At 62.2% G+C, this 20,201-nt stretch overlaps 5 protein-coding genes across 5 annotated transcripts; 4 read left to right on the top strand and 1 right to left on the bottom strand.

The window, feature by feature from the left end:
* Positions 1-267: 267 nt before the first annotated feature.
* Positions 268-2,154, bottom strand: PAN0_005c2705 (mtochondrial processing peptidase; the record flags this gene model as incomplete). Its single annotated transcript, XM_014801945.1, has 1 exon — positions 268-2,154. The coding sequence occupies one exon, from the start codon at positions 2,152-2,154 to the stop codon at positions 268-270; it is 1,887 nt and encodes a 628-aa protein (XP_014657431.1).
* A 2,240-nt stretch (positions 2,155-4,394) lies between these two features.
* On the top strand, positions 4,395-4,829 carry PAN0_005d2704 (uncharacterized protein; the record flags this gene model as incomplete). The annotated part of the gene is made up of 1 exon (XM_014801944.1): positions 4,395-4,829. The coding sequence occupies one exon, from the start codon at positions 4,395-4,397 to the stop codon at positions 4,827-4,829; it is 435 nt and encodes a 144-aa protein (XP_014657430.1).
* A 254-nt stretch (positions 4,830-5,083) lies between these two features.
* Positions 5,084-8,230, top strand: PAN0_005d2703 (uncharacterized protein; the record flags this gene model as incomplete). The annotated part of the gene is made up of 1 exon (XM_014801943.1): positions 5,084-8,230. One exon carries the CDS (start codon positions 5,084-5,086, stop codon positions 8,228-8,230), a length of 3,147 nt encoding a protein of 1,048 aa, XP_014657429.1.
* A 796-nt stretch (positions 8,231-9,026) lies between these two features.
* Positions 9,027-12,482, top strand: PAN0_005d2702 (uncharacterized protein; the record flags this gene model as incomplete). The annotated part of the gene is made up of 1 exon (XM_014801942.1): positions 9,027-12,482. One exon carries the CDS (start codon positions 9,027-9,029, stop codon positions 12,480-12,482), a length of 3,456 nt encoding a protein of 1,151 aa, XP_014657428.1.
* A 1,474-nt stretch (positions 12,483-13,956) lies between these two features.
* On the top strand, positions 13,957-19,915 carry PAN0_005d2701 (uncharacterized protein; the record flags this gene model as incomplete). Its single annotated transcript, XM_014801941.1, has 8 exons — positions 13,957-13,993; positions 14,200-14,259; positions 14,789-14,919; positions 15,081-15,094; positions 15,179-15,453; positions 15,683-15,810; positions 16,228-16,298; positions 16,627-19,915. The coding sequence occupies 8 exons, from the start codon at positions 13,957-13,959 to the stop codon at positions 19,913-19,915; spliced, it is 4,005 nt and encodes a 1,334-aa protein (XP_014657427.1).
* Positions 19,916-20,201: the final 286 nt, after the last annotated feature.

Raw genomic sequence — 20,201 nt, 5'->3', positions numbered from 1 at the left:
TTTCCAGACAAGGCGGCTTCGAGCGTCGTGGCTGCAGGATCTCAGCCCACGCTCTTGCTCCTTCTTTCTGCGCACACACTCATTTTTATCATCCAGAACAATAGCTTCCGTACCAGCACATCCATTCATCTTGCAATCGCGTCGTGTCATTTTCCAACCAGCGAGCGAGTGTGCATGCATTGAGGCAGGTAGACATGAGAGGCGGTGTATAAGCAAAAAAAGAACAAGGTCAAGTCTAGTGGTACATGAGCTGGAAAAGTCGTCGTTTTACGCAGTGTGTTTTGGCGAGACGCCGAGACCGCGTCGCGCAAGCAGGTCACGCACATCGCCCAAACCCTCGAGGCTGCCCTGTGCGACCACAGTGGCCTGACCCGACCCGCGCGGCGCCTTGCCTGTGCCGACGGCCATCTTCTGCGGCCTAAGAACGCGCGTGGCGACCCTGTTGAGCGTCTTGAGATCGACCTGGTCGATCTTTTCGCACATCTCCTCCACCGAGACCTTTTTGCCGTGCGCCTGGATCTGCCTGCCCAGATCCTCGACCTCGACGAGCCTTGATTCGAGCGCCATGACGAGCGAGCTCTTGAGCTGGTTCTTGGCGCGGTTGAGCTCGGTCTGCGTGACGGAGCCCTGGTAGATGGAGCTGGTGCACAGCTCGAGCTCGCGCGCAATCACGTGCACGATGCTCGAGTTGAAGCTCGGATGCACCGACGCCGAGATACCGAACAGCCCCGAGTCCGAGTAGCAGTGGTGGAACGCCGCACAGTAGTCGACGCTGTGGTGCTGGTTGAGCACGTTGGTGTACAGGCGCGAGTACATGCCCTTGCCCGGACCACCGGCACTGAAACTGCCGCCGCCGCCCAGCAGGATCTGCAGCGTGGCGAGTGCGTAGATGTCGTCATCGTGGATGCTGAGGCCTTCAAAGGCAACGTACACGTGCGTGAATTCGAGATCCGACTGAGGGATGTACAGCTCACCACCCGTGTACTGCGAGGGCGTGGCGACGAGGTCGGCGAGCTCGGTAGCCGTGGGCGTGGCCGAGGATGACGAAGACGTCGAAAAGCTGGAGGATGAGCGGGAGAAGAGCGACGAGAGCGACGAGGAGCGCGACGACGACGATGAAGCCGGCGAGCTCGAGAGCGACGATGCTGGGGAGCTGGCGCGCGAAACATCCGAGATGGGCTTGAGGCCGCCAAAGAGCTTCTCTGAAAGCTCGACGAGCTGCTCGTGTGGCATGCCGGAACCAGCGACGACGATGCGCTCGGGCCTGTACCAAGTGGACATGAAGTTGCGCAGATTGTCGGCGGTCATCTGCTCGAGGCTCTCGATGGGGCAGAGCAGCGGGTTGCCGAGAGTGTTGCCTTGGTAAGCGGCTGTGTGCAGTAGCTCGGGAAGGATCATCTCTGGCTTGGACCAGATCTCTTGAATCTCGTAGGCGGCGGCTTCGCGCTGCATGTCGAGCTCATCGGGGCTGAGGAGCGGGTTGAGGATGGTGTCTGCGAGGATGGAGAGGACGGCGGGGACGTCCTTGTTGAAGACGCTCGACTGGTACATGATGGTCTCGCGGGAGGAGGAGCACATGACGTTGCCTCCGAGCGCCTCGATCTCGGACGTCATCTGCTGCGACGAGCGATTTGTGGTGGACTTGAAGGCGAGGCGGTCCAGGAGGTGCGACGAGCCCGATTCGCCCGCCACCCACGGGCGTTCGTAGCGCGAACCAGCATCAATGTAGACGCCGACGGCGCTGAAATGGCCGAGTGTGGCTTCTGTGGCGACGCGGACGCGATTTGGGAGTGTGGTGACATTGATGAGTGCGGACGAGGGCAGTGGCGATTGGTAGGCTGATGGGGCGGAGGATGCTGTGAATGTTTTTGCAGACGGCGCCGAGACGGAGGCGGTCGACGAGATCGAGCGCGCCAAAGCGCTGTTGCGAGAGATCTGTGATAGACGTGATGCAGAGAGTGCTGATGGCGCACCGGCCACCGAAGATGAAGAGGCGAGGACAGACGACGAGTCTGGCTTGGCCGCAGCTCGAACCGGTCTGGAAGCGTGCGACGAAGGTACGGAGGCCGTCGCCACGGAACGTGCCTGGCTTGCGGTCGATCTTGCGAACGCTCTGGCGACCATGCTGGACGATGATGGGGTCGGCAGCCTCATCTTGACTCGTATGTAGTGGGTGATGGGAACGCGATAGGTTGTTGGAAGTGAGTGCACAGGCGCGATTGGTTCCGTCCGATTGTCCGTAGGAGGTACGTGATCGAAGAATCCAAAGGAAGTGCCGTGCACGACAGGCTCGAGCTGATCCGGCAAGATGAAGAAAAGAGAAAGACGGCTGGGAGAAGAAGGATGTGGGAGCGAGAAACCAAAGATTCGGAGTGGAGATGAGACGGCGTTCAAAGCGAGCCTGGCTGGCAAAAATCCGGCGTCTGTGACTCTGCGGGACGTCGGGTGGAGCCGAACTGCGCCTTGAATCCGGTTGGCTGACTGCGCCTCGGCATCCCGAGATCGGGCGAGTGTCGCCAGCCGATGTGTTTCGATGGATCGATTCGGTTGTTCCTGAAGATGTGAGATTTGGAAAATTGCACAAGCCAAAGCCAAAATAAGATTCCGCTTTGCTGGTTGCAACGCGCCGAGTGAGCCGAAGAGTGACGAGGTGGAGGCGGGCGGCGCGCGCTTGCGGCTCTGTCTCCGCAGGGCGCTGGACTTTCAAGCCTCGCTTCGGCTGGTTGGGTTTGGGACAGATTTGGAGCTCCGCACGAGCGCTTGGCTTGCCCTCGCACCATGAGCGGTTGCGTGCTCGCTGCACCGCAACGCCAGGACGTCTTTGCCAAGCTCTCCCGAATGCAATCGCTGGCATGCCTTTGCCTCGCAGTGGAGAGGACACACGCACACGGCTTCAGACATGGCGACATGCTGGAACGGATGCGTGGAGAGATTGTGGGCTGGACAAGCACACACTGTCTGAAGAAGGTCGGTGCAGGATGTGCCGCGCTTCGTGTGCAGCAAGGCTTCGGCTGAATGCAAGCAGATGCTTGTCTCAAATATTGACGTTGGAGGTGCTTCTGCCCGCCGCGGGGCTGACTAATTTTACACCTTCGGCTTCGACTGGCTTCTGTTTCGGCGAGCCCAGGAACGTGTTGCGGACACTGACCTTTCGATCTGAGCCGGCGCACGCACGCCATCAAGAACCCCACATTTCGGCAAGGACAGCGGGAAGACCGAGGAAGAAGCCACTAGGCTTTCAGATTCGGCTTGGCTTCCGACATGGCTTTGGCCTAAGAACGAGCGTCGAAGCGAAAGACACGGCTCCGACGGATGATGGTTGTGGTGCGAACGGTTGTGGGTTTTAGCGACGACGGCTACACGCTGCTTTCTTTGGCTAGCTTCGGCTTGGGATTATGCGAAGGCGCTTGTACCATCGTCGTCTCGGCTTAACGGCATAGCAGCATGGCGGGGCCGAGTTTCCATTTGGTGTGCTAATCATCCGTTGGTCCCCACCAGCGTGTCGGCAGAAGTCAGGATGAGATTTGTTTGGCAGGCCAAACAAATGTCGAATCGAGCGGCGAGAGACTGTCTCGGCCTCCTTTGCCTTTGATGGGCGTGGCCGAGAGGAGCTGCTGCGCATACTGTAGCAGCCGTGTGCGACGGGCAAATGCAGTTCTGGCCAGCCTCCCGATCCGGAGCACATCTGGCTATTTGCAGCGACGGTCGGGAGTCGAAGCGGCTGGCAGACATGCGTTGCACCTCGTGCGCGTGCGTGCATGAATTCCAACGGCGCAGTGATGCGGCTTGATGGCCCCACCCACCCCCTGACCTGAATTCGATGCCAGACCTTCCCGACTGGCGTGCTACAGTGACGCTGCAGACGTGGGCTTTAGACGCTTGAACTGCGTACAAAGCGCCAAGCATCAGCAGTCATGGAACAGTTGTGCTCGACACTTGACTGGCGCAGGTGGAAGCACCTGCTAGATTTGGGAGGTGTCGACTCCACGTCGCGATTCGGTTTGGTGGACACTCGGCCCGGCCAACCTGGCTCTGCAAACAAATCTCTGAAAATTCGCTAAATTTGATGGATTTCCCCTTTTTGTTTTCGAGGCGGCTGGGCAGAGGCAGGAGCCCAGCCGCTGTGGCAGCAGCTCTTGCAGGAACGACGCGATCCGACTTAAGGTTTTCTCTGCCTCTGACGATGCAGCCGACACTCTGGGTCTGTGCTGAAGCCAAAGCTGGCTGGCTGGCTGGCTGGCTGGCTGGCGAGCCGCGTGAGAGCGCGATCCGCCAGCGTCTCGTACGATTTTCATCTCCACTTGGCACGCTGGGGGTGGCATGGCAGCGCGTCTGCTCAGGATGGCTTCGGCTCGGATGGCGCTGAGTCGCTGCTGCGAGTCTTAGTCACGGCCATGCGCGGCCGATTTGACGTCGGATTCCGTGCGCTCAAAGTCGCCTGCCTGCGTCTGCACCGAAATCAGCCGGTCCGCATGGCGCCACGCCTCGTCCGGTGGCTTTCAGCCTGTGCATCGGCGCTCGCCTTTGGCTCCCAACCCACTCTGGCTCCCGCTCCTTCGCATTCGATTGCGCATCCGCAGCAAAGCATCCTCCCACACCCACACCCACCTTCTTTGCGCCCCTCTTTTTCTCACCCACCATCCAACGTTGCCGTCCGCACGCCTCTCCCTTCGTGCGCCATCTTTACTTCACCTTTGCTCACGCCACCACCCTATTGCAACCATACCACCACCTCGGTCTGCAATACCGCCAAGCCTGCCCACGCACCGCTTAGCACTCTGGCATCCCCTCCTTACGGCTTCGAAAGTCGTTCCAAGCCGCTCCTGTGACAACCCGCTCATCTCTGCGCACTCGATTGCAATCCACCTCACCTGCATCCCATTTCCATCCGCCTCGCTCGTACACGCACCGCGAGGCTGATAACCCGGGCAATCGCGATTCGAAGCAACTTCTCTCTCCGTCTCTCTCTTCCATCGCACTGCTCATTTGACTGCTCCCGGCACAGCACGTAAGCCGACCCGCTCGTCGCCTCGGGTTCGTTCTCGCTCCCGCCAATATCCGCCCGTCCCCTCCGACCGCAGCCATGACGACCCAACACCATCCATCTTCCTTCAGCCCGGGCGGCGTGCAAACCGACTTTGGTCCCGTTCGCACCAACAACTCCAAAGCCGAAGACAGGGACAAGAAAGGTCCCATCGCCGCGCCTGTAAAGAGCGCCTGCACCTTTTGCCGTTCCAGAAAGTCGCGTTGCGATGGCAGCAAGCCTTGCTCCGCTTGCGTCGGCAGAGGCCGTCCGGACGAGTGCCTTTACACCGTCTCGCGCCGTGGCGGAAAACCCAAGCCCAAGGTCGACCCCACAATCGACCTCCAGAACCACCTCAACAAGCTCTTTGCCATCACCGACATGCCCTACGCCTTTCGTCGTCCCGGCGGTCTCGCTGGCCCGCCTGCCTCTGACTTGGGTGTAGCCCCTCCCATGCAATCCCAGCAAATCCAGCCACATTCGGACGTCTTTGGCGTCCCCAACCAGTACCAGCCCTTCGACCCCTCGGTGTTCCAAACGCCTGCGGTGCTCCAGCCGCCTCCGGTCCAAGCCGGTATGCCTGTGCAGCAGCAGCAGCAGCAGCAGCAGCAGCAACAACATCAGCAGCACGCTCTCGCACCTGCCCACCCGGCCGCCGCCGCTTTCGCCCTCAACGACCCATTCGCTCCCATCCCAGATTACAACCCAGGCGGTTTCATGCGCTATCAGCTCCCCGACGTGCCCAGCCAGCCCTCCGTCTCGGGCGGCGTACCGGCTCACATGCAACCGCACCCGCAAGGACAGCCTCAGCACCAGCCACAGCAGCAACCCCAACAACAGCACCAACAGCAGCGGCCCACCCAAGACTTCGCTCCACCCAAAACCGCCGGCTTCAGTCCTTCCACAATGCGTCCACAGCACGCCCGATCCGTTTCGGCGACACACCAAGGCGCCCAAGCTGGCGTGCCCATCGCCGCTCAAGCTGGCAGGCGTGATCCCCTGTCCCCTCACAGCCTCGTCCCAGACGCGTCGCACCAGTCTTCGGGGCCCTCACCGCAGTCGAACGCCAGCCCCAGTACCCGGCAGCATGCTGATGAAGCCGTTGCCGCCTACCACGCCAGCTCCGTTGCCGCGCCCAGCTCGTCGGGCCAGTCCAGCACCTCCCGCAACACCTCGGTCGACAACGCCGTCGATCCGGCCAAGATGTATGCGGCGTCGTACAAGTCGCTCAACGCCGCTGCCGCAGAGGCAGGCAGCGTCAAGGCGCTCCTCACCGACTACTACCGCTACCTCTACCGCTTCATCCCCGTCCTCCCGCCGCCCAAGCACATCGACGTCCTCATCAAATACTTCAAGCCCGACTCGGCCTTCATCTACGCGCTTCAGTGCGTGCTGCCGCTGCTCCGCGACGAGATCCAGCCCATCGGCGCGCTCCACAAGCTCTCGGGTCAGGGCATCAACTTTGGCTCCGAAGAGAAGAAGGCGGCGCTGCGCGAGCGCACCCTCGCCTACGAACGCAAAGCCACACACGGCCTCGACCATCTGCTCGAGCAGGCCGACACCGACGACACTGGCGACAAGATGCTCGAGGCCGTCCAGACGCTGTGCGTGCTGGTCGTGTACGAGTACGGCAGCGGACGCGCCATCAAAGCGCGCCTCAAGGCCGACCAGGCGCTCGGCCTCGCCATGGGCCAGGGCCTGCACAAGCTCCGCCACACCACCTCGCCCAACGAGACCAAGTCGGCGCGCAGCAGCTTCGCCTACATCTCCAACGCTCATCACCCGCTCACCTCGCTGGGCGTGGATCCCAACGATATCTTTGAGATGCGCAAGCGCTGCTGGTGGTCCGTGTGGAGCTTGGTGCTCTGGGCCGCCTACAACACCGGCCGCATCCCTACCATCCGCGCCGACGATCCACGCGTCAAGAGCGAGATGCCCGTCGCCTCGGACCCTTCCGTCTGGACGTCGGACATCAGCTCGTTGCAGGCGCTGCTGCTCGTTCAGGATCGCGTGCTGGCGCTCGCACAGTACGGCCACTCGCTCGACGGCTCGGACGCCCGCTACGACCCGGCGCGTCGCGAGGTGTCCATGTCGCCGTCTTCGTCGGGCACCTCGCCCTTCTCCTTTGGCCGCCTTGGAGTCTCGCGATCGGGGTCGGTGAGCAGCGATGAAGCGCCCACCGTCTTCCACGCGCTTCCTACGCGTGCCACGCGCCAAGAAATCCTGGACAGCATGCTGGAGATCGACCAGTTCCTGCAAGAGCAGATCCGCATCCACGAATCCACGCATACGCCCGACTCGCCGCTGCCTTCCGAGGTGCCGCAGACGGGCGACCTGGCGCACGTGGAGAAGGAGCTGGAAGACTCGCTGCGCCAGGCGGCGGCGGTGCAATTATACACCTCCTCACTCACCCTGCACATCGGACAGGCGTTCCAAGGCGCATCGCTGTTCGAACGAAAGCTCTGCTTCCTCAACTCGATCAAGGACAACAAGGACGGCTCGGGCGAGACGGCAGTGTGCCGCGAGCCCATGCCTGCGTTAACCTTTGACAATGTGATGCATGCCGCGCCATTCGTCGGCACCAACGGCAATGGCAGCGGCACCGATGCCAACGACGCGAGCAGCTTGATGGCGTCGCCCGGGCCGGACGTGCAGCCGACGTCGTTGACGCAGCAGGACCTGTATGCGCGCGGACCTTTCCTTCCGAGGCTGTCGCTGCAGCGATGTGTGCATGCCAGCCGCAAGCTGCTCGACATTGCCAAGCGTCGTCACGGCCAGTCGGTGAACCCAAACCCGTTCAACTGCTGCAGCTTTGTGTTGATCAGCTTTGTGCTGCTCATGCAGGCACTCGCGGTGCACGGCGGCTTTGCGGGCGAGGGCGACGAGTCGCCGCAGGACGACGACATGTTTGGCTTCCAAGACGGCGCGTCGTCCAACGGTGGCAACGACCAGGGCCACTACGCCAACGAGAGCCTGCAGCGTCTGCTCGAGCAGTCCAACACGGACGACGACGCCATGATGGACAGCTTGGAGCCCTCGGTGGATCCTGCCAAGCAGGCACAGCTGCGCGACATCTGGGACCGTGTCCGTGAGGCGCGCGACACGCTCATCGATCTGGGCAAGCACTGGGAGGCGGTGGTGCCCATGGCCGACGAGGTCAACATGTGCCTCGAAACCTCGCAGCTGCTGCTCAGCAACGCCTACTGAACACCAGGCGTTGCCCCAGCCCTCGCATCATGACGAAGAGTTGAATCCGTTTCTCGTCCTTTTGGGTCATTGTGTGTTCTTTCCATGTCTTTGTTCGTAGGCTCATCATCTCACACTAGTGCCGGCGCGTGTCTTGCAATCGCATCTGAAACTGATCTTCTGCCGGTGATGCTGCGTTGTGTGTGGGTTCCAGCACAGTCTCGGGCTCACACTGAGAAGCACCACAAAATTGAGCAATGTTAAGCTGTGAGCAAACTTATCCGGACGAGAATTGTCGGCGCGTCGCACGTGACCAGTGTTGTTCTCTCCCGATGTTGGGCTCGATTTTGGGAGCGGGAGGGACCCCGCGACTGAGCGCGCGCGCGCTGCGGCTCCACCGGGATATTTGGCTGTATCTGCACGCTCCGCTATCCATGCGCCCGAAACCCTGCTTTTGGCAAGCCTCCCGCAGCGCTTTCTGTCGGCTCAACACCATCACACACCAGCAAGGGTCCCTCTTCCGCACGTGGACTTCTCGCCGGTCTCCTATTTGCCACAACGTTTTTCGAATTCGGACGACAACTAATGATCCTCACGATGTCGTAGGAGACTCGAGGCGCCCTTCATACTGTCCGCAACCGCTTTTCCCCTCTCGAATCGAGGCCTGGTCGGCCAAACATCACGCTTACTACGCAGCATTCAGCTCGCGACTACCTAATCAACGGGTCAGGGAACTTTGTTCACCGACATTCGCGCGAGCTCTCGGATTCTTTCCAACGAGGATCCTCTCTACAGGCAGCCATAGATTCGCCGCGTCATGGCTGATAGATTCGCGGCGCTCGCCGGCTACGATGCCGGTTCCAACTACGACTCTACGATAGAGCAGAGTCTGGCAGCCGCAACACGCGACGATCTGCCAGGACTCGAGACGGTGGCCAGCATCAACCTCGACCTTCCGCCGTCCAAGCCGCTCAACAGCACATTTGGCAAGTCCAAGAAGCCCAGCGCAGCGGCCGAGCGCGCCAGGCGCATCACTTCGGGCCCCATCGACCTCGGCACCGGCCGATCGCGCACACCGCCTCCGCACGACTCGTCCGCCAGCTCGTCCAACAAGGAGAACGCGCGTCAGCAAGAGCCTCCCTCCACGCAGCGCAAGCAGGAGCAGCGAAGGCACTACGGCGTGCGCATCGCCGAAGACGACACCTTTGATGAACTCGAAGACAGTCTCCAGCGCGGTCACCAGCAGGATGAGCTGCAGCGCATGCAGCAAGACATGTCGCAAGGCGGCGACTCGCTGCTCGCCGCGTCCCCGGCCAACGACTCGGGTCAGTGGGGCGCGCGCGCCATGCGCCGCCGTTCTGCAGCAGGCGTGTCGATGAAGTCGGCTCAGGAGAAGATCAACAACCTCACCCAGGAGCGTGACGAGCTCAAGATCGTCGTCGACCTGCTGCGCGAAAAGGTTTCGCTCGACGACAGGCTCGCCGAGCTCATAGTGCTCAAGAAGGAGAAGCTCTCGTACACCAACAAGATGATCGCGCAGCAGGCCATGCTCAAGCAGCAGGACCGTGCGATCAAGGTGCTTCAGAAGGAGCAGCAGCAGTGGAAGGGCGGCAATCCTGCTGCGTACGAGCAGCGCATCGCTGAATTGCAGGCCAAGCTCGTCGCGGCCGAGAACAAGGCCGAGGAGGAGAGGCGCGAAAAGGTGCGCCTGCAGGACGAGCTCGACTTTGTCAAGCGACGCGGCCCGCCTCCAGGAGCCCCGGGCGACGAAACCTCGGCCACGTCACTCGGCGACTCGACGCGCTTGCGGCAGCGCATCGACACGCTGCGCGACGAGCACGAGGACGAAAAGTACGAGCTGCGCAGGGAGCGCGACGAGGTGCAGGAGCAGCTCGAACGCGCCCGCGACGAGATCGACCACCTCCGCTCGGCACATCGTCGCTCGTCGTCGCCGGCCGAGACGTCGCACTACCGACGCAACATCGACGATCTCGAACAGCAGCTCACCGCGCACAAGACCGAGAACGCCAAGATGCTCGAGCGCCAGGCACAGCTCGTCGCCGACATCGAGCAGCACAAGGACGAGCTGTACGAGCTGCGCTCGTCCGAGGAGGCGCTTCAGCGCGAGCTCGACGTGGCCAACCAGCGGCTCGAGCACGCCAACATTACGCAGGAGGACGAGGCGGCACGCTTCGCCGAGGCCGAACGTCTCGCCGCAGACCGCTACCAGGACCAGATCGACAAGCTGCGCGACGAGCTCGCCTCGGCGCAGCTCCAGATCGACGGCAAGGAGGCCGAGCTCGAAAAGCTGGATGGCGAACTGCAGGACCTCACTGCCAAGGTGGCCGATCTCGATTACGAGCTGCGCCAGGCCGAGACGCTGCTCGAGGAGCAAAAGGTGCAGCTCGAGGGCGTCGAGGCCGAGGCGGACGAGCTCGACCGCCAGGTGCAGGCGTACAAGCAGGAGGCCGACGAGCTTCGCGCCGAGGCGGACGAGCTGCACAAGGAGCTCGAGTCCAAGGACGCCGATCTGGCCGAGACGAACAAGGAGATGCAGGAAATGTCCAACCGCATGTTTGGTCTCGAGGAGGAGCTCGAGGCGCGTGCCGACGAGATCAAGCAGCTCGACGAGGAGATCGCCAAGGTGGAGGATGCGCTGCAGCAGGCCAACGAGAAGCACGAGCGCCACACCGGCGTGCTCAAGGAGAAGCTCGTGCTGGCCTCGCAGGAGCTCACGGGCACCCAGGGCCAGCTCGAGGCGACGCTCGGCGAGCTCGAGGCGATGCGCGAAGAGGCCGACACATATGCACGCGAGGTGGAGCAGCTCACTGCAGAGCGTGCGCGCCTCGAAGATCTCAACGCCAAGTTGGACGCCAAGGTGTCCGACGTAGTCGAGGACCTCAAGGCTGAGGAGCGGGCGCTGGACGATGCGCATGCCGAGTGGGAGCGCAAGCTCGAGGAGGTCGAGGAGCGCATGGCGCGCGTGGTGCGGGACAAGGACGACGCGATCGTGTCGCTGGAGAACGAGTTGAACCAGATGGAGGACGACCTTGCTACGCGCAAGGCCGACGTGCAGACGCTGCAGGATGCGCTGCGCACCAAGGAGAACGAGTCGTTCCGCATCGGGCAGAGCTCGGCCAACGACAAGTACAGCCTGGAGCTCGAGATCGACCGTCTGAAGCGCGACCTTGCGCGGTGCGAGGACGACCTGGCGCGGGCGCGCAAGGAGCTCGACCGCAAGGACGACGTGCTGCGCCACAAGGAGGATGCGCTCGCCCAGATGCACTCGGAGCTGCGCGAAGCGCAAGCCAAGCTGGCCAGCGAGATGCAGGGTCACCTTGGCCTGTCGGAGCGCTTCGAGGCGCAGCAGAACGCGATCAAGGCCGAGCGCAAGGAGCTCGATGCGGCGCGTGCCAAGGTGGAGGAGCTGGAGCACGAGCTGAACAACGGCGAGCGCGCCAATTTGCGCTCCGAGCAGGCGACGCGCAGTGCGCTCGACCAGCGCAACGCGCTGCTGCTCACCATCTACACGCAGATGGGCAAGCTACTGGCATCGGCGTCGGCGGACGGCAATGCGACGCCGCGGAAGCGCGAGGCGGAGCTCAAGCCATTCACCAACTTTGACGTCTTCCACACGAGTCTGCTGGGACGACTGCGACGCGTGTTTGACACGCAGCTGGGCGTGGACCAGAAGGCCAAGGAGCTCGAGGCGAAGCTGCTGGAAAGGTACAATGCGCTCAAGCGGCAGCAGGACACGCGCTTCCGCCAGATCGACCGGTTCGAGGCGTCGATCAAGGTGGCGACGGACAAGCAGGGGCAGTGGCGGCAGCGGCTGGTGTCGAAGCAGGCGGAGCTGGATGCGGTCAAGGCGACGAATGGCGAGCTGCTGCAGCAGATCTCGTCGCTCAAGACGCGCAATACGCTCTCGACGCCCGCGGACAACACCAAGCTCACGGCGCTCACCACGCGCGCCAATACGGCGGAGCGGAGGTTGCAGACGGCACTCTCGCAGGCATCGCAGGCGGAAGAGCGTCTGGCGGAGGCCAAAGTCAAGTACGGCGAGGGCGAGGGCAAGTGGGCGGCGAGGATCAAGGAGCTCGAGCTGCGTTGCAAGGCGGCCGAGGAGCGTGTCAAGCGCGAGCGGCAGGGCGCCAAGGAGAGGGTGGCCGAGCTCGAGGAGATCCGACGCAAGCTCGAACGCGATCTGGACGCCGCCACCAAACGCAACCGCCTCGTGGGCGATCTGCAGGCCAACGTGCGCAACATCAGCTAGCGCACAGCGCACCTTGTTTTTGTATTGCCCTGCTTCTAACACTCGCTTTTGCTCAACGCTACGGAAGCTCCAAAGGTCGGACATATCGGTGTAATTGTATCATACTCGATCGGATGTGAATCGGGCCCCAGTTGGCGGGGTCTGTGCGAGTGAGGAAGTCGGGTAGAAGTTCAAGTGTCGTGCGAAGGGAGGCTGCATGGGGATGCATGGTGTGAAGCAGGCGGGATTGTTTGCTTGGCTCGTCCAACCGAGACCGCAGAGCTATGCAGTGTAGCAAATGCAGCAAAATGCACCGCAAGGCAAGCGAGTCAGGGCCAATGCTTGCGCACGGTGAACGGGCGATGCACGATGTCGCTGTACAAGCCAAAGTTGCAGCAAGTTGCAGCAGTTGCAGCAGTTGCAGCATTTGGTTCAGTCACAATTTCTCCTGATCCAGATGGGCGTTACATTCCCGTGCCGTCCAAGTCGGTACCGAGAGGCACGCGATGGTCGATCGAACCGTGCAGACTTGCCAACGGACGCTTCTGAGTCTCTTCTGGGCGCGCCGATGCATTCGGGTAGATTCCCATCCAACCCGACGTGTCCGAGCGTGCTAGCCACCTCGCCCTCGGCTCCTCCCCCCCGCTGCAGCCATCGTACTGTAAGCGGGAATGAAACTCCTTCAGGGGGAACCAAGGGGGCGAGGGACAAGGGATGGGGGAAGAGACGAGGACTAGAGGACTAGAGGAGTCGAGGTCGCGAATGCGAATCCGTTCCCATGCGAGGGTCTTCTCCGAGGTGCATGGGGATGGTTTGGCGGCGCGCGTCGTTCTTGGTGCGTGTTTTTGCCGAACTTGTCTTTTTCTCGCGTCGCGTAAAGTGAAGATGATTTGGGTTCTCTCTCACGCCACGCGCCTCACTTTCAGGAGGTCACTTTTCTGCATTTCTTGCCGATCCGCAACTTGTCCAACGCGACGCGAACGCGATAAGCGAGAGGAAGGAGGCGGGCGCGCTACAGTCGAGGCCGACGCGTAAAGTGAAATGCAGGGAGCGCGAAAAAGCGCACATGCATGTTTCAGTCTGACTTGCAGCCCAACCCTCCTCTTGCCCTCTTGCCGTCTCGCCTCGCGCCACGCCACCCGCTGCGTGCAAATGCACGTTGGAATTTCAACCCTGCGTTCTCTTGCATCCCCGGGCGTCGCCTTGCTCTCTCGTTCTTTCGATCCAATCCGCGCTTGAGCGTCCGCCCATCGTGACAACTGCAATACGCACATGCGATGGCCTGCCGCTTCCGATCCCTAAGCCGCCCAATCCACTCAAGGCTCGATGCGACGCAGCCAAGTCGAAATGCGCACTTCGATCCCACCGCCTTTTTCTCGCCTCAAACCTCTCTACCGTATCCTTGGTCCCGACTGATTGTTCTTCGTCGTGAGACTCCGAGAGCAGAAGGATGAGCATCGAAGCGGGGTCCTGACTTTTGCCGCTCGGGGACTCGATGTGGACATCGCAGCCTCTGACGAACGACCGTGTGGGTGTGTGGATTGGAATCTCGCTCGAGCGTCGATGCAAGTGCGGGGAAGTCGAGGTGGAAGAAAAGTCGCCTAGGCTCTTTTTCTTTTTCGGTTGCATGTGCCCAATCGAGCTGCGACTGCATGCCGCACCAGATCGGAATTTCGACGAGAAGATGCTGAACTTGGTCGAACTTTAAGCTTTTTCTTTTTTCTTCTGTAAAAATCAGATCAGGAAGCCGTCGGGCGATGGCAGCGTTGGGTTCCTGCCAAATCCATCTTTTTGGCCCGTCTGGCAGACGCACGCACGCGGGGAGCTCGAGCCAAGTGGACGAGGCGAGCGTTTACCCCAGGACCATCGGGGCTCGGCTGGCTTGGATTGGTTCCCATGCAGCCGCCCATGTCAGTCGCCTGGTGCTCTAGCCCAAGGCCGCATCGCTATCTTCGCCACGGAGTGCAAATGAGCCGCCTTTCGCTTGTTCACACTTGGGCCATCGTGTCAGAAATAGCTCTTCTTGGTGGCCAAGGTGGTGGTTGGTCGATGTGGTCGAATGGTGCGCCGCAAGATAAGAGCATCACTGTATGCAGTGGATGACAAGGACGGGCAGCGACGCCGCGGCCAAAGCAGGAAAAGGCAGGCACGCCGAAGCTGAAATTTCCACCAATGCGTGCATGACAAGCGCCCGCCTTCCAGCCGTGTCGGAGTCGAGAGCGCAAGAGGCGTTTTGGCTTTCGTTTGGCCGTGGCTTGATCCCCGAACTGTGTCGATGGAGCCAGAGCTGAGTGAGCCTTGACCGGGGCTTGACCCGCCTCCAACAGGCGCCAGCTGGCATCGGATCGCTGTCAGCCATTTCCACTCGCGAAAGACGAGAGCGGAGCGTTTTGAACGCCTGCCGGCGTCCGGTGCTGAGATAGCCGCTTCTGCTTCCGCCGCTGCGGTGGGCCATGGCGTGCGTTCCTGTTCCTGCTGCTGGCGACTCTGCATGACTGGGCTCGAAGCGGCTGCCCCACCGCTGCCCCTGCTGCTGTCGCCCGCCGTCGAGATTGAGCATCTACTCTCTCTCGTGGTCAAACGACTTGCTCGGTCTGCTCCGCTGCGTCGCTCCTGCAGGCGATCTCCAGAGCGTGCGTGTGATTGCGCTTGTCGTATGCAGCCCAGCTGCACTCGGTCTCATCTGGGCGCTCGTTCTTCCTCGTCTCTCGAGCCAGGAATGCCCGCTCTGGCCCGCCTGCATTCCGTACGTCGAGCCAGCGGAGCTTCGCTATCGCTTCCAACCCTCATCCGTCGCCGTTGCCGCTGACCATCATCACCATCATCACCATCACCATCAAACACCACCATCCCATCGTGTCCACAACCACTATCCCTTCTAGCATCGACAACCTCCCCTCCTTTCCCCACCCACCGCTGCAGATCTTCACCGAGTTCCGACCGCTTTCGTCGACAGCAGCTCCGGCTCTGATCGCTTCGAACGATACGCACCGTCAGCCGCATCGCTCCTCATCGTCTTCCAGCATCATTTGAGCGCCGTAGCATACACTCGAAGCTCCTCGGCCTTGTCACGACCTCCCCCACACTCTCTACACCGTGCCCCTTTCCTACACCTGCATTCGCCTTCGCAAGTTGTTCGGCTCAACCGCCTTCGACGTCACCGACACCTCCGCTGCAGTCACATCCTCGTGCTACTGCCTTCGACCCTACGTGCCCTGTAGTGCCGCATCGCATCACCATCTCCGTTGGCTATAGGCCATTCCCGTTTCGACACGCGCATATTCTGCTGACGCACAATTGGATCGCACGCACGCACGCACGCGCCGACGCAATTGGCACACGGTCCAAAGTGGGTAAAATCCAACTGCATCGCATCACACCGCATCGCTGCACGCAGCAGTCACAATTTCGCCTGCCAACAGCCCAATCAGCCTTTCCAGCCTCGCTTGTCGCACTGCACCCTTTTGCAGTGTCACATCGCTTCACGTCAAAAGCCCACCGACCGCCTGGACCCACCACCGCATACGCTGCGTGAAATCCCCTCCGGCAGCTTTCGGCACACCCGCCTGCCCTGCCCCCCTCCCCTCTCCATATTGTCACGCTGCAGCTCTCGGTGCCTTTCTTGTTTCCTTTCCGCTTCCTTGGTTCGTCCCCTTTGCACTCCTCCCTTTGCATCTTGAAGATCTTCCGGAGCTGCGCTTGCTTGCCAAGGCTGCTGCACTTGCACTCTCGATTCGGCCCTCCCGTTCGGCAACAATCTTCGTAGGCTCTACCGCTGGTCGATAGTCGCCTCTCGCTTTCATCGTTGCTTTTCGGCACAAGAAAACGTCCCACCAGGTAAGTCGAACCTTCGCAGTATTGATAAGCCCATGGATGGTGGGGTCGAGGCCGTCAATGAAGCCAGCCTGGCCCCACGCGGCCGCTTTGCCGCGGTGCCTTGAAGCCATGTCGTCATGCGCATACGCAGCCATGCATGCATGATGCCACCTCTAAGAGCACCTTCTAGACGCAAATTTTGCAACCTTGCGCTTCCTCTCCCTCCCCACCGCCCATGGCCGTCTCCTTCACATGYCCCCGCCACTCGCTCACAAAGGACCCTGTCGCTAACATCTATCTACCTCCTCCTACATTGTACATCCACGTCGACCCCTCCTCGACACTTCAGAGTTGCAAGCATCGATCTGGACACCATGGCGAGCGCACTTTCGCCCTCGATGATCAACATTCAGGTCCCCTTTGCAGATGCAGGCCATCTCAAGGCACCTGGCTACCTTTCCCAGCCCACCAGCTTGGCTCCGTCGCCGCAGAAGAAGCAGCGACATTCGTCTCCGAGCAAGCGTCGCTCGCTCACTCCCTCCGTATCGGCATCCTCGTCGCCCCTCAAGAAGGGCAGGACTGGCTTCAAGCGCACAACCAGCACCGCCAACATCATGGACACCGTCATGAACTCGAGAGTGGCTACCGATCACGACGCCGTACCTGCGTTCGGCCTCGGTATTCCCACTTCCACCTCCAACATCTTCGAGTACAGCCGCTCGTCGCCCGTCGCCTCGTCATCCCAGACCACCTTGGCTGACCTCGAAAATGACGAGGCCGCCAATGTGCTTTCGACGCCTCGCCGCGGCAAGCGCGTCGGCAACGTGCACATGGGCTGGGAGTCGCCCCTCGATGCCGATCAGACTCCCACCGCCGCCTCGGTCGCTGCCACAGCTCCTCACACGCTGCCCAAGTCGTCGCGCACTCGGGCCTCCGCGCAGAGTGTCAGCGTCGAGGCTTCGCCTTCCAAGCGCAAGGCATCCACCGCCTTTGCCTCGGAGCTGCGCCTATCGCGACGCAGCCTCGTCGACACGGCTGGATGGGCTTCGGCCGCCATGATCAGCTCGGTGCCCCTCGCCGAAGACCGCATCAACAGCTCGCCTGGCTTCTCCCCTCGCTTCGTCCCCGAGCCCGTCATGACCGGCCTGATCACCGCCGAGACCCGCGATCCACTCGCCGCCTTTATCAACGACGCGTCGCCAGTGTGCAGCCAAAACCCAAGGCTCGTGCCGGTCGAGGTCGAGGGCCTTGGTCGCGTTGCCGTTCATCCGGACTTTGCGCAGCAGATCGCCGAGTCGCCTTGTGCTGCGCAGTCTGACGCCCAGCGACGATTCTCCACGGCCTCGGAGCGCGAAGCAGCCTTGCTTCGTGGCTCGGACTCGGAAGATTCGGCCGCTCGTAGCGACAACGGATCTTCGACGGATCCGACATCGGCAGGCACACCGTGCCCCTCGGGCGTCTCGCCCAGCTTCTCGCTCTCCTCGCAATTCCCCTGCTCGGAACCCAGATCTCCGACCAAAAAGGGGGCCATGGCGGCATCCTACTCGGAACATCACGCATCCGATACGCAAAAGGCGCTGTCTGCGCTCATGCGCGTCGCTTCGCCGGACGCCGTGGCGCAGCAAGAGGCCAGGCTCTGGTGTCCCCGCCTCGGCGGCAGCACCGCTACCACCGTTGCCAAGCTGCCCATCCTCGATTGGCCCGATCGTCCTGACGGCCCCTGGTCCGCTGCTGGGCGCCACATCGACGAGCTCAAGCAGAAGCGGCGCCAGGGAATCCAGCGCTGGCTCGAGTCGGATTCCGCCGACGAGACCCAAGACGACGCTCAAGAATCGTCGGGCGCCGCCTACCGCCACCACCCTATGGTGGCCAAGGCCTTGCTCGACCGCGCCCGCAAGCAACACCGCACTCAGATGTCTTCTGCCGTCGTCGCTGCCGCCAGCGCCATCTCTCCCTCGAAGCGCGGCCGTAAGCCGAAGCAGCCGCACCTCTTGCACGTGCAAGAGACGCCGTCCAAGCGTCGCGGACGCAAGCCCAAGGTGGCTGCCTCCATCGCCAGCTCGTCGCGCAAGTCGGTGGCGACGGGTGCCTCGCTGGCGCGATCCAACACGAGCGCCATCATTGGCTGCAAGTGCGGCATCGACGACGACTCGATCATCATGGTCCAATGCGACGGATGCCGCAGCTGGCTTCACCTGCCCTGCGTTGGCGTCAACACGGTCAACGACCTCGACGACGAGTGGTACTGCGACGACTGCTGCGACGCCGCGCTCACCGAGCATCTCTCGCCCGCCTCCTCCATGCCCACCTCGATCGGATCGTACGCGCATCTCAGCACGCCCGAGGCACTCGAAGCGGCACTGGCTGGCCAGGAGCCCGTCTTCACTCTGCCGAGCGGCACGCCCATCCACCGTTACGGTGTGGCAGTGTCGTCCTCGATCGCCCTGGCGCCCAGCCCGCCCCTGCTCTCGGTGGGCGACCGCGGCGGCCGCAGCACGGCCAAGCGCCAGGGCCAGGGTCGATCGCGTGCCGAGCGTGTGGGGTGGAGGATCAACGAGCCAGGCTCGCCGCTCGCGCGCAAGAGCACCACCGCCTCGTCGGGCGTGCGACCGGCGGTCCCCGAGACGCCGTCCAAGTCCAGCGAGGCGACCGTCGACTTTACCGATGCCAGTGCCACGCCCAGCCTGCTTGCCGGCTTCTCGCGTGCCGACTGGGAGCCCACCCGCGCTCGCAGGGCGTCGGAGCGTCAGACGACGCCCACTCGCGTGCTCGGCATGAGCACGCCGAGCCGCCACGCTTCGGGACGCAAGCCGAGCCACTCGGGCCCGCTGTCGCTCGGTCTGTGCGACGACGAGCCGCCGCACGCCGATCTTTTCTCGACGCCCTCGCGACTGGCATCGGGCGGCTCGTGGGCCTACCGCGCCGGTGGTCAGCCTCTGGGCAGCCAGACGCCATCGCGCTCGGCCGGTCGACACCAGCGTATCGACTCGTTCAGCGGTGGCCTGCTCTCGACGCCCGGTCGCGACTTCCTCTCGGGCGCCTTCGGCACCGAGCCTTCCACCAGCATGCCGAGCCTCGTGTACAGCAGCGGCTACATTGATGGGCTCGACGACCATCTCAGCGGCGACGGCTTCTATAGCGGCAGCAACAGCCGCGCTTGGCAGCTTCAGTCGCCCACGTCGAGCACGCGCGCCGCCAGGGCGAGGCAGCCTTCTGGCTTTGGCACCCCGTGGTCCAGCTCGCTGCTCAAGACGCCCGAGCTGCAGCCGCGACAGGCGCACACGTCGTCGGTGCGCAGCGGCAGGTACGACACGAGCGACGACTTCCCGCCCTCGTCGTCGCCGTTCCCACGCACCCCGACGTTCGACATGAGCAGCCCGCGTTTCACGCCGCATGGCTCGCACCACAGCTCCGGCGCGCACGAGCGCCACCCGAGCCACCTGGGACTTGGACTGCCCTCCAGTTCCTCGGCACGACTGCACAAGGCGCTCGGTGCCGACCTGCACAAGGGCGGTGCCAGCCGCGACGACAGGTCGCTCTCGGCCAGTGCGCACGCCAAGCACAGGCAGGTGTCCACCGAGGTGCCCATGGGTCTTGGCATCGGTCTTGACCTCGACGACGTCCTGGACTGGTCCTAGTTGGGCGCCTCTCACCCAGCATCTTCAACGCATCCCTGTCCTGTCGCCCCCATTTTCTTTGCAAATCTGCATCTCGGCGCCTCGCATCTGCTCGAGGCATCGTCTTTCCACTCTCCACGCCGTATTCGGCGCATCGTTTAATTCAAGGTCATGGTTTTAGCTTTGCTTAATGGTCTTCGCACTGAAGAACTTGGATTGTAGGGCTACCGCAGAGGGTGAAGGAGAGGCTGCGGTGTGAGCTCTCCTCAGCTGTTTTCGCATTTGCAGCTGTATCGGTGAATTTGTG

This window comes from Moesziomyces antarcticus (genome assembly GCF_000747765.1).
Source record: "Moesziomyces antarcticus DNA, scaffold: scaffold_v10005, strain JCM 10317, whole genome shotgun sequence".
Taxonomy (NCBI): Eukaryota; Fungi; Basidiomycota; class Ustilaginomycetes; order Ustilaginales; family Ustilaginaceae; genus Moesziomyces; species Moesziomyces antarcticus.
Note: the sequence above shows the minus strand (reverse complement) of the source record. Positions and strands in the feature narration are given on the sequence as shown.